This window comes from Hylaeus volcanicus, chromosome 6 (genome assembly GCF_026283585.1).
Source record: "Hylaeus volcanicus isolate JK05 chromosome 6, UHH_iyHylVolc1.0_haploid, whole genome shotgun sequence".
NCBI classification, from domain to species: Eukaryota; Metazoa; Arthropoda; class Insecta; order Hymenoptera; family Colletidae; genus Hylaeus; species Hylaeus volcanicus.
Genome location: NC_071981.1, coordinates 11,460,854 through 11,474,570, shown reverse-complemented (window position 1 = coordinate 11,474,570; position 13,717 = coordinate 11,460,854). Strand labels below are relative to the sequence as shown.

The following is a 13,717-nucleotide window of genomic DNA, read 5'->3' as shown; positions in this document are numbered from 1 at the left end:
ATATTCGAATGTTGTTTTCGCATCACATTATTCCGCAGGAGATAGAATTACTTTTCGTTAGGGAATACGTAATAATTTACTTCCTGGTGTGATAAATGTACCCATATTAAACAAAAATAATAGAGAAACAAACTATAAATAATCAAGAGGTGAGGTCAACAGAGACTCACGAAGCCCTTCTAAAATTAATAACGAACTGTTGCGACGAAATATATGATTATTCTAGTACTTTTTATAAACATGACCACTTTTTACCTTGTCAGAACGTGATATTAAAAGCCTGTAATGAGATTACACGCGGAAGGTCTTCCCGGAATAATTACTTCCACCTCTTCGAAGAGAGCCCGTTCTTTGATTCTCTTTCGTTACATTCGATTAAATTCCGTGGATGGTAATTTGCAAAGAAATGTGTATACATTGCGTGCACTTTTGCGTAGCGCGTGCCGCACGCGACGAACGGGAGGCGGGGAGAGGATTGATTAAAGAAGTGCACTAAACTCGTTACGCTTTTAGAATGGTCACAACTCATGTTGAATTTTTTGACGATTCGATGAAAGATCGATTCTTGGTATAGTTGAATTCTGTATTTTCATCGTACCTTTAAAGGGAAAGACCAACGTAACATTTTTTAGACATCAATTTTGTTGCAGCTCTCTAATGATACATATTTCAAGAATTTCGTGATAAAATTTGAAAAAGAAATCTCTAGAATTGCCAGAGTTGCAGCCGCGAATATGAATCAATGTGTAGTTCTCGACCGAAGACTACTGAAATTTTAAATTCGATTATTTCTAAACGACACTTTTCAAACTGGTTGACAATTTTCTGAAGAAACTATAAATCCAAACGTAATGATTTAGGGAACTTCCTCTTCACAAAACCCGTCGCTGTGGCAGGATGTAGGATATCTTCTAAAGTTGATTTCTTCTATTTCTTTTCAATCAAAAATTAAGATTTGTTCGTGAAATTTTGGATTTTCTTCTTCAAAGTCCCGCCATTTTCTTATTTTTTGTGATATGAAAGAAATACACGTATTTAGTTTAGGAAAATAAGTGGTTTTTTGATGTCAGGTATATCTAGTAGAACTCAATCTATCAACCGGTGACCTGTGTTATTTTTTCTCGCAGAGCTCATTTGCGCATACAGTAGATCCGAGTCACCTAATGCTGATGAAATGTTGATGCAGGTCTCTGTTTGCTTGTACGCTGAATAAGATATACTTACAGTTTCAAAACAATTCGACGCATAGTTTCTTCATAAATATTTTTTGAATATGTTTCTATTTAAAATAGTTTCACCGTGGTTTAATCCTTTAAAAGGGTGTTCTGGTTTGTGTGGCCGAAAAATAATCAGTTTTCAGGAATTCCTTTTGTAAAAATTTAAAAGAATATTAAAACAGAGCTAATTACATAACAATAAGTAATGACAAAACCACATAATAAAATTCTTTCCAATAAATATTGAAATATCGATTTTAACTACATGTAGCGCAACACGCGTGCAAGTTTTCCTCCATGTCACGTGTCTGAAACTCATCAGACTTATGAATTCTTAAATAAAACAATATTCTGTGGAAACTGACGTAGAGTTTTTTGCGAAATATTGAATACTGATAAAACGGTACCACTTTAATTATGTAGTCGATATTTCACGACTTTGTTTTTAATTCAGGGTGCCGTAAAAAATAATAATTTATAATATATTAAAATTTTCCATAATCGGTTTCCAAGAAAAAACATTATCTTTCGAAAAATCATAGGTTCAAGCAAACTAGTTGAGATATCACTAAGAAACTTTGCACGCAGTGCCGAAAGAAAAGTACATAGTTTCAAGAAAAACGCGTTTGAAGTTTATTGTTAGATTTGGAGACCTTTCACTACTTTTACATCCAATGCTCTTTCATTCGTATTTGGACATAATCTACGCATTTTAATTTAATCACACCATAAGGATCCAACTCGAGGACAACTTTAAATGTACATGCGTCCCCGTTGCCGATATAATTGGCGTATTTGACGATATGCAAATCGAAATATGATCCTACACTGTTAAATAAAAGCTTCTTTAAATCCATAATTTTTTCAAGTTCCGAAAAATCCTTTGGCAGCATATTTTTAAATATTCTAAAGATTCTAAAAACACATTTGTTTAAAAATCGGTTTTTTGAACGGGTCGAACCAGAACATCCTCTTAAAGTTTTAGATACTTTCGAAGTAGGGCATTTCAATGCCCTTGAGACATTTTATGAAGATCAATGTCCTCGCCAAGTTCACTGATACATATAATCACTGCTCGACTTAACTTTAAGAGATTAGACCACCTGTCGATTTCAATGCATGCATGGATATCAACATATACAATGAGTAACTTTGATATTCAGACATTTTACAATGTTTATATTACTGCTTTATAACTTTGTATATAGTGAAACATAAAATAATTGGAACGTATGTTGCCTCAAAACATTGAGTTTCGTTAACAAAAGCATAAAGTGACGATTATAAAAACAACACCAAAATTAGACATCGTTTTGTTTGACATTCATTTTATAAGAAACATTATAAATTGAATAAACAAATTTTACACTTAATGTAACTAGACTTAATGTTTTTAAATAACGGGGAAAGTCATTTTGGATGCGTGAAAATCATAACTGTAATATATCGAACAATTTCTTTTTTTAAATGACATTAAATGGATTTCGAACGATATTTTACCTTTAAACTATACAATTTTTGAAAAAATGGCATTACCCTGCTTTAAGAGAGATTAAAGAAGGTAATAGCGCAAAATGTATCGTATATAACTCAGTAATATAATATAAAACATAAAACATAAAATATTGTGTATATTGCTAACTAATAAAATGAAAGAAATTTTTAGTACAACCTAATATAATAAACTCCAGCAAACAGACCTTCCATTAAGTCAACTGTTTTAGAAAAAAAAGATTGTTGAATATAACTACATATGATTTTCACGCGTCCAAGGTGACTTCCTCCCTTAATTACTATCCTTCATTATAGACAAACTTACAGAAGGACAAAGTGAGAATTACAATATTTCCGAATATTAGCGTTACTCACTGTATTTATGCACACGTATGCATTTTAATAATGGTGAAGTCACCTTTTCGCATATTTTCAACAGGAGAAAATTTGTCGCCGATTATGTCATCGCCGAATAAATAATGCGTTTCTAGTCACCCACATACTTCTAACGTATGTATACACCTGAGGTTCCCAGGTTCGCGATAGTGACTGCACTATCGTCTTCCTAAACAAGAACTGCAACTCTCGTGTCGCGTAAGCAGGTGAAAACGCAACAAAGAAACATGACTCGTGCGATGATTCATTACCACCGAACGGCACAATCTCTCCGTAAATTATTAATCGATCCAACTTCGCCTTTCACTAGTCTTCACCTACCATTGGCGCCCCCATAATAAACAGATCGATGAACGAGTTTTCGTGTGCCAACGTGTTTGATCTGATTCCCGCTGCAAAATCGTCTGTGTACCGGGTGTCCGAGCGTAGTATGCACAACCAGGAAGAGGAGTGATTCTTTGTGAAAGAACTACGTAGGTCATACAAGTAGAATATATCAATATTCATTAGGATCGAGCATTGGTCGTATCAAGGCTAAGAATAAATTTCTTTTTAATTTCTCTTAAAGCGTATTACTGTATTGTATTTTGAAGAAATGCATTTATATTATAAAATGTTATTTTATGTAATTGTAGATATATTATACATACTACTCGTCATATTTGAAGATCCCTAATGTGTCGAATATTATTCGTGTATGGAAAACTTATTTAATGCGTATGAAAAAAAATATATACATGATAGTAACACGTTCCGTATACGACCCACGCGGCCTGAACGGAAAGTCTTAAAAAATCAGGTCCGGCACGGAACGTGCTAACATACAAATTTATAATATATACAACACTTTATACATATAATTAAATTTAACAATATTTTTTATTTTAGTACATTAATATTATACAATACTTCATTATTCATATAACTATGGGAGCAAACAATGCTGTCTCAGTAATAAATAATAAAGTATTGATTTCTTTGTCAAAAAGCCAATTATTATGTTACCGGTCGGCACAGTGTTACAATAATATATATACATTAAAAATTATATACATTATAAAGTACATATTTAATGTGCTAACTACATTTTTTAAATAATGAAATAGTCTTGAATATTCAAATTAAATAATTTTAATGACATATAATACTTTTTAATGATTTTACGCAAAATTGACATGAAATAGTCATAACTTTAATTTTCAAGATGCTCAATTAATCAAACGGATGCTTGACCGACAGGTTTTTGAAGTTGTTTCACTCGGTAATCAAAAATTTGTTTGATACAAAAGAATTTCACTTTACATTTTCGATTCGTTTTTGTATCACGATTCGGCTCCCTCTACGGTTGTACTGCGATTACTGGAACACCCTGTGTAGTACGCGAAATGTCAGCGACTTTACGAGCGATTCGTGCTCGACGCCGACGGAACGGAGCTCGTTTCTAGCTTCTGGGTCACTGGGAATCGTGACGGCGCAAATTTCGGAGCAGTAGGCCGCACGAAACAGAACGAACCCTCTACTTTCCCTCAAAGAAATTTTAATTAGACTTAATAGGGGAGGTAGAAAGTTAATAGATGCTAGCTAGTTACGATTCCATTTGTAAAGTCACAGTAAACGAAAGAATCGACTTGGCTAAGGGAAGAGGTTTCAAGAACAGCGTCTCCTCACTCTTTCTTTCCCTCGCTACTTTCATTCGGAGATGAGTGGGACTCTCATTTAGATAAAAATCTCGAATAACGGATAAAAGATAAATATAGTCATACACACAGCTAATTCAAGCTTGTACACCCCTGTCTATAAGCAGGGATGCGAAGAATATTCAAATAATACAGTCCAATCTCAGTAACTCGAGGATAACCTCCACGGAAGAGCTAAATAGAGATTTCGACTTATCGAAATTTTGAATAAGAAAATTATAATGAACGAAAATTTCGTACAGGGATTCACACATTTCTAATTGTAAGGGGTCAACAAACAAAGAAATATTTAATTTTTGAAGACAAGTTACATATTGTATATGTATAAATTGTATAAGATGAACATATGTGTATATATATATAATAATAATAATAAATTGGATTAGGTTATACTCGTTATTATTAAAAAAAACCTGTAACTTTATCACGGTTCAATGTATTAATACATTCTTGATCAATAGTATTTTCTTATAATAGTATTTTCAATTGTAATTGTAAGAGAATACATTTTTTTCGATATTCTTACATCTGTCTATGGAAGTTTGTAGAACTTTGTGACACGGAATATGTAAGCGTGTACCTACTCCGATTTGTAGAAGTACGAATAATCGAAGTTTGACTTATAGAAGTAAACTTCGCGTTGTAGAAGTCAGGCTACTCTAAATTCGAGTTTTAAAGGTAAAGTGTGAGGCAAATAATGTGAGTTAAATTAACATTATATTTCGACTTGTAGAGGTTTTCATGACGGAGGGGAAGGGACTGAATGAAATGGTAACCTTACAAAGGTTTTAAAGTTATATAGGTTCGAGTTACCCAGGTTCAACTGTAAATGACAAATGAAACTAACGTATACCGCATGGCGTGCAGTGTCTTCCTATATCTAATCGCGATCTCTGCATCCATAATATCAATTAATCTTTCAGATTAAAATCAGTCATTTCTTACAATAGAGTAATTTTTATTTCTTCTAATACAAAATATGTACCTATACTTTCTTCTCTGGTACAATGCAATAGTATTACTTTTATTCCAGGAGTTATAAAAGTTTAACCCTTTCCGTGCTACACGACGATACCTATGCCATTCTTCGGTACTCTTGCCAAAAGGCAAGACAGGAACATAATACATACAATAGTTAAATAATTTGATGGAGCAAATAAACTTTCTTCCATTTATAAATTAAGGAAATATCGTATTTTATATTCTTTTTGTTTTTATTAATATTTGGATTCGAAGTCGTGTCGAAGGTTACAGTCATTACCGACTAATTACTATCACTTACGTAGCACTGTCCTTAAATATTTGAGCAAGTGTCTGTGTCTTTGGGTAGTCGTATTTTCCACGTCTATTATACAATACGTTTTGTTCGTATTCGAATGATGGTTTAGAATATGAAACCGAAAATCGTTGCGAAAATTCGTCGAACGTCTGCAAGGAATTAATGTTAAGTGTCAACAAATGAAAAATATTAAAAAATGATTGCACTAATTGCCCGCAGCATCAATGTTTATCTTCGACAACTTTTATAAAGAGAAATCTGTTATTTCAAAAACCATGTAAAATAAGTACTATATAAATCGAGGGATGAATGTACTTTAATTTAAATAAGAGTACTCCGCACCGCTTCAATTTTAATAATGACAACTACTGTCACTGTTCAACTGACTATTATTACTTTCTACGTCATCGACGCCCGCCGTCGTTTTTATCAGAGAAAAAAAAAATATACATGTCGAATTGAGTAACCTCCTCCTTTTCGAAGTCGGTTAAGAATCGAATCCCGTGTTGCGCTGTCTATGAGAGCGTCACTGATAGCAGCCGACTACCACGGTTGAGCCTCTATCACTCATGATACGATGCGAAAACAAACGATGAAACTATGTACAATCCATCATCGTGTTGTAAGCAGAGGGGCGCGTTCACGCGTGACATTCGGAGCAGTTTGAAAAGGCACGGTCAGCTGGCGAAAATCTTCCACCGGAAACCGGTCTTGCACGCGAGGGACAATGGAAGAAAGGTGCTCACCTTGAACGACACGACGGTGGCTGCGTTTCAAAGCATCCCTCTCGAAGGAGTCTCTTCCAGCTGTCTTTCGGCAGATCGAACCTCGAGGAGAGCAACATGCGCCAACCGGCTTCAACACGCGCGAAATGTCGTTGTCACAACACTGTCACACTATAACGCCCGTCCACGATTCGGCACAGTCTGACGCGCGACAGGTTTTGCGTTGGTTAACCGAATGACACGATCCGCGAACGCCCACGAGGCGTTTACGACGGAGAATCGCTACACATCCGTTTACGCTTGTATCGTTGCCTGTGACTCACTTCAGTCACCGATCGGTGACCCAAGCCGGCTCAACACTGAATGCCGTATAGTGAAACGGCGTTTCTACGCTCGTTGCTGGCGTCAAAGATTGGCGCCTGCGTGGATCTACTGCGTCATTGTCAGAAACGCAGCTACGGAAACGGCTTCGTCGATGGATCACTGCGCTGGCGCGCCATGGCGCCACGGTTAAGCGTTATTCGAATAAATCTTTGCGAGAAATTGTCTAATAACTATTTACTTCAATAAAATAGTTAATAAGTACGTTTTATAAGATAAAGAATAAATTGAATGTCACTAAAGAGTAACGAACAGGGATTTATTTCAGTATATTCGAATAAATACTTCTTAGAGTTATGAATAAAGATGATATTACTTATTAAGTGATAATTACGAATTAATTGGCAAATTCTTTCCAAATTCTTGACAGGTGTTTAGTAATGGGACATTGTAAAGCGTCGTATGTATAATCTGCTCACATATTAATCAAGAAGTCGTAACGAAAATAGTTTTGTTATTCAGCATTCAATTTTAAAATTAATTCATTATATTTTATTCTCTATTCTTATTATTTAATCTTCTGTTAACCGAATTGCATCATTGTCGCATATATGCGCACATTTCGTCTTTTAGAAATCTTTTGATCGTATGATATGTAGTTTTTTATCACAAAAATAGATAAGGTTCATTATAACAGTTTAGCAAAATAATCAGATTTCATCACTTCTATTATCAGTAATGTAAAATGAATTAAAAAAATATTCTTCATTTATACCATTTTGTTTTTATTTTTTACGTACTTTGTAATAATTTTATTTAAATTGAATCAAGAAAAATTTATTGTTAATAACGTCAAGTTTAACTTATATCTCGTCCGCGCTTAAATACTTATCTGCAGTAGATACAATGCACCAGTCTGCATTAATGATACAAACAAATCTATAAATTCTGTAATTAATAATTTAGGCGTGGTTAAGTATTTTAATTGTTTTTTTTTCTTTTTACATGAAATGATTACAAAATAATATTACAGAATTTCTCCTGATAACGCTTGAGAAGTGGTTCCTCTATCTGATGTTAGATGTCACTTATGGTTCACTGGATCGTTTGCATTATCACTTTGCTGAACCAAGATGCAATCGCCTTCAAATTCCAACTGTTTACGTATGCGTCGGAACAATTCCCCCGTTGTAAATTGAATGTTTAGACGAATTTGTACTAATTACACGTCTAACTGCTTCATCATATAGTGGAAGAAGCCGAGAATCGAGAAACTGAAACTCAAGGGTATGCATGTCGCTTTCGCCCATGCCCAGAGGCTGAAAAATTTGTTAAATATGACAATACGTTATTACAATCTTCCTTAAATCGTGCTAACTATTAGATCGTTGCATAAGTCTTGTTACATTTTATTAGCCACATGCAAGTAAATTTTTGGTAATGAAAATGATTTATTTATTTAATTACGTAATTTTCTTCGTTTTCTATATCTTTTTCTATAACTCTGCTGACATTAGAATTCCTTTATTATAAAAACTAGCTTGCTTATTAATAAAAGACAAATAAATGTGCCTTTTTACAGTTTTTAAAGTTGGAAATTTTTTGTCATTTAAACTATTTTGTAACGATCAATATAAATAAGAGTCACTTTCGACCATGTCTGGAGAATATGGTTAGTACATAAGATACATAAGTACATCCCCTTTCAACTCTTGTAGCTTTTCTTAGTAATAATAATAACAAATTCGGCAACTTGTCATGGTCGGTCTGTATATCTGCTATTACTGACACGATATAACATAAAAGCGACACCTGTTACAAACATACCAAGCCTTATGCAATAACTCTATGTAATGTGCAATTAAATTGTATCTATATGATATCATTTCATGGTAGAAATACATACCACGATACTCCTACTTTCCTGCTACCTACCTTTATATAATAGGGCATCCACCTACTGCTACTCGAAGCATCATTAATTTCTACTTTACTTCTGTATAACTCCAAAGAAGAATATAAAAGCATAAAATATAATTTCTATATTTCATCAAGTCGGTCTACGGCTCTTGATCACGGAAGACGAAAACTGTTTTAATCCATTCACTGCCAGGCAAATTTAAAGCGTTTTGCCTTCAGCGCCAAGATTTAAGACATATGTGTAATCTAAGTTATTATTTTGATAATAAAAAGTGATATTAAATTTGTTGTTTTAAAAGGAATATTTATGATTCTTTTTGCAATAATTCGTGACTCAAATTCGTGACTCCTTGAGTAATTCCAATTAATTTGAAATACGAGCATCTCGTAGTTGGCAGTGAATGTGTTAAATTGAAACATCACGAACCGTTCGTGATAGAAGTAATATAAGTCGATCTTCCTTCGTTTTAACATATCAAACATTTATATTACGACATAAATGGTTATATATATTTTCGAATTAAATAAGAAAATTTGTCAACAATCAATATCAAATACGAATTATCACATAATCGTTAGCTCGGCAAACTTGCATATGTATGAGTCCGACTGTCAAACTGATAACCTAGGTGAAGCTCCATTTTTCGAAAAGATAGACTTATACGACTTATATGACTTATACGACATTCATTAATCAAAAAAAAGAAAGGATCAAATTTGTAAACTTGCGATGACAGTTACTCTCAACCCTCTACTCTCCGAGCACTCCTACATTTTGCGAAAATCCTTGATTTACTTGTAAGTGTTGTCAACTATTACAAATGGCTCCGGCGTAGGAATTAAGCCACTGTCGAAAATAACAACGGGTTTGACCGGAACGTCATCAGCGTCCGTCTTGGTCTGTTCGATCTTGAAAACCACGTCCTGACCACTGACAACCTATCAGAACAATAGTATATATCATCATCGATTTTCACTTGCGTTGTGCCGTTTTAATTTCGTTACCTTTCCGAATACTGTATGCTTTCCATCCAACCACGGCGTCGGAAGAGTCGTGATGAAAAACTGACAGCCGTTCGTGTTTTTCCCTGCGTTCGCCATGCTCACGACCATAGGGCTGTCGTGGATAAGGTCGAAATTCTCGTCGTCAAAATATTTACCGTAGATGCTGATGGACCCAGTCCCGTCAGCGTTCTCGATATCCCCACCTGCGTTGAAAAGAAATCACTTGGTGTATTCAGTAGAGACAACAGTTGTGCTACTGTTGAGTTGCAAATAGTGTTCACTAGTTGATTCTCTTGGACTCTCTGCTTTGATGGTCTTATTTGAAGTGATTACACGAATCGAAACGGAGTTCAAGAGGATCAATTAACAGTTGTCTCTGCTGATACCAATCATTGAAATCAAATTTCGACGCGTCTGCGCCAAAGTCTCAGAGCCAGAGTCTCAGAGTCAGAGGAGTCTCAGAGTCAGAGGAGTCTCAGAGTCAGAGGAGTCTCAGAGTCAGAGGAGTCTCAGAGTCAGAGTCTCAGTGTCAGAATCTTACCTTGGATCATGAACTTCTTGATCACGCGATGGAATTTGCTACCCTTGTATGTTTTCCCAGCTACACCAGTGGTCGCAAGGGTGACGAAATTTTTTACGGTTTTGGGAGTAACGTTTCCGTACAAACCAATCACGATTCGTCCTGCTGGATGATCGTCTATCATGATGTCGAAGTACACCTGATCGGTGACTTGCGGACCATCGCCCTGAAACAAATTTTATCAGTACGATGAACTCTTGATGATGTTGACTCCTGTTGTTAAAATGTGAATTACAGCGTACAGTTGATCTGTATACCTTTTTTATTTTGAAATATGATCTCGTTATTGCTTAAAAATTATTCTAGACGATATTCTCATTAAGCTAATAAATAGATTGAACGATACAGTGTTAGCTAAATGGATATGATATTTTTGTGATGTTCCGTCGCTAAATTGATACAATTGCTTTCAAAGGAGCGAATAGTACCTAAGTAAAATGCTGTAGCAGATTTGATCAATTTCAGCAAAAATGTGGACATTTGTGATTATGAACAGTCAAATATGGGTGATAAGAATGCAGTTTGAGAATTGTTCGTTCTATGCTCTTAATTCCTATAACTGTATTCGTGAATCCATCATGACGATGTTGAAAATCAATACTTGTGTCATAAATGAATTACCTCGGATCTAATCTTATTTAAAGTGTCAAATATAATTCAACCTCGGTAACTCGAGCTTCGAGGAAAGAGCTTAAAGTCTTCCAGTTATAAAGAGAGGTTTCATAAAAGAAAATTCGACGTATCGAGTCATCGTACAAGTGTTAATATCTTACTAATTATAAGGGGCTAAACAAATAAAGAAATATTAAATTCTTGAACATGAGTTACATACCTATACGTATACAATACAATGTGTAGAGTGTGCATACATATATGTATAATCATAAATCGTGTTAGGTTATTATTACTTATTATTATTAATAGAGGTCTATAGTTATATTCGTGCATGTGTTAATATATTCATTTCAATTGTCATCAATTTTCTATGACAATTTGTAGAACTGTATGACGTATAATATGCAAGTACAATGACTCACAAAAATATTCGGACACTATAGTGCATCTATTCGACTTTAACGGTAAGAATAAACTATAATTTATGTCTATCTATATAATATTTACTGCGTTTTACGAATATGTTCGATTCATGTATGTAATATGGTATAAACATATTATGATATAACCAATATTATGGTTAGACCTAAAATAAAGAACCACGTATTTTCATTTTTACACGATACACACTGGAAGTACATGTGGATTTTTCAAAATATCAGTGTTTATAAGAATAATGATATTTAAAAAATAAAATCTCGTTTTTAGCACAAAATTATCAAACAAAAATGTGTGTAGCAAGAAATGTTCTCAACTTATCATAAAATCCGTATACATACTTCCACAGTACATATTATGTGGAAAATGGAAATATTTAGTTTTTCATTTTATGTCTAACCATACCTGAGAACGCCACTACACCAATTAGAGTCATTCGTGGAAGCCTTGTTGTGTAATGGATCCAGCATCGCCATTTTATTAAAAAAATCTGGTATAATACTTGTCTTTAAATAATATATATCAATACATCATTAATTTATGTATGTTTAATAAACATCAGCATTCAAATCTTTCATTAAGTCAATTGTTTTCGAAAAAAAGATTGTTCGTTCCTATGATTTTCACGCATTCAAGATGACGTCCCTCTTTTTGGCTTTGAGGTCCCATAAATTATCATTGATTACGTATGAGAAGCCAATATATTTGTCTATACAAATGCTATCTTATTATAAATAATAAAGTGAATTTAATAAAATCATTTGTTTATTAAATCCCTCCCCTCATCACTTTACTTACAAAAAAGTTATTTACACCATGTAATTTGCCCTTTTGTACCAAATACACCATCGGCCATTAATTTCAATACACTATCGCACCTGTAAGAGGTACTTCAAGAGACATAGAAGGCAATCAAAGTTAAAACATTGGAAAGATTGGTAGCTGGAATACTCTGAGCGTGCTAAGGGCTGGTACTTTAATGAAAGCAAAATTTAAGCAAATCAACTGTTCAATTGCTTGAAAACGCTATTAATGAATTCAAATATGATTACTCCGCTTCAATAAATATGAATTTATGACAAAATAGCATTTTACTTGTGTCCCCCCTTGAAAAGTTCACAAATACGGTAGTGTATAGAAATTAATGACCTGTAGTGTAATTTGTATAAAAACACTTTTTTTTTTACAGTTTTATTTCCTCGTGAGATATTAAGCCATTTCGCTTTCAACGAAACACCTTATATGTTGCAGTTGCAAATGTATGCCACTCATTCACGAAGGAAACCTTACGTTTTGGTCTCCATAAACCTAAAACGTATTCAATCTATACCGGGATTACCGGGACATCGATTCTTTCCTCCTGGTAATCCGGAGCTCATAGAAGTACGTTGACCAAGTTTCATCATACACACGCTAAATAGTATTCGACAAATAAAACGAAGCGAACAATCATGTACACACTGCTTTTAATTACAATCTTAATTTTCATAGATTCAAAGCTGGTACATTCACTGTACTTCCTTGTAGTGTCCTCTCCCTTCACCGCTTCCTTTTAATTCTAATATTCCAATTACATCTACCAATTGCCAATATTTTGTTAGTCGGTCTTCGACATCTTGGATTACTTTTGTATCAGAAAGAACATTCACAATTTAACAATCTCACGCTGATTTCGTTAACGACGTCGTCCTAACGGCACACGAAAATAAAGCGACATTTTTGGGTTTAAGTACGAAACGGTACCTCTAAACACGCGACGACCGCAACCAAGCAGCCAATCGTCAACAGGATCTTCATGAGTTTACGATTTCGTCCCGAATGTTCCGAATCCTCGGACGATTTCAATTCCATCGGTCAACTTCGAACGAGAGGTATCAGCTGCTATCAGAGGCGCCGCGAGGAGACTGAAACGCCTGCGCGGTATGCCGTCTCTTTCGAAGCACTTCGTCGCAGCGCCTTCAAAGTGCTTCGGATTAAGTACATTTATGTTGAACCCATTCAGAAAACGAACGACGCAATTCCTTACAATT

At 34.5% G+C, this 13,717-nt stretch overlaps 2 protein-coding genes and 1 long non-coding RNA gene across 8 annotated transcripts in view; 1 reads left to right on the top strand and 2 right to left on the bottom strand.

Annotated features, from left to right (window-relative positions):
* LOC128878938 (piezo-type mechanosensitive ion channel component) overlaps positions 1-7,193 on the bottom strand; it is a 45,636-nt gene extending 38,443 nt beyond the window's left edge. For 3 of the 5 annotated variants that reach the window (XM_054127614.1, XM_054127615.1, XM_054127617.1), the window contains exon 1: positions 6,830-7,193. The gene's annotated coding sequence lies outside the window, so the exon portion shown is untranslated. The remainder of the gene's footprint in view (positions 1-6,829) is intronic. The other 2 variants (XM_054127618.1, XM_054127619.1) reach the window with 1 other exon arrangement.
* An 890-nt stretch (positions 7,194-8,083) lies between these two features.
* Positions 8,084-13,618, bottom strand: LOC128878942 (peptidyl-prolyl cis-trans isomerase B-like). 2 transcript variants are annotated; one of them, XR_008457535.1, is made up of 5 exons: positions 13,431-13,618; positions 10,596-10,800; positions 10,055-10,257; positions 9,065-9,988; positions 8,084-8,448 (listed from the first exon to the last, which is right to left on the bottom strand). XR_008457535.1 is itself a non-coding variant. In XM_054127623.1 (5 exons), exons 1-5 carry the CDS (start codon positions 13,536-13,538, stop codon positions 8,352-8,354), a joined length of 756 nt encoding a protein of 251 aa, XP_053983598.1. In that variant the 5' UTR covers positions 13,539-13,617; the 3' UTR covers positions 8,084-8,351. The 2 variants fall into 2 exon arrangements, 1 of the variants encoding a protein (XP_053983598.1); XM_054127623.1 differs by having other exon boundaries at positions 9,846-9,988; positions 13,431-13,617.
* On the top strand, positions 10,807-13,421 carry LOC128878944 (uncharacterized). Its single transcript, XR_008457537.1, has 3 exons — positions 10,807-11,531; positions 11,634-11,713; positions 12,939-13,421. It is a non-coding gene; the product is annotated as an uncharacterized LOC128878944 (long non-coding RNA).
* Positions 13,619-13,717: the final 99 nt, after the last annotated feature.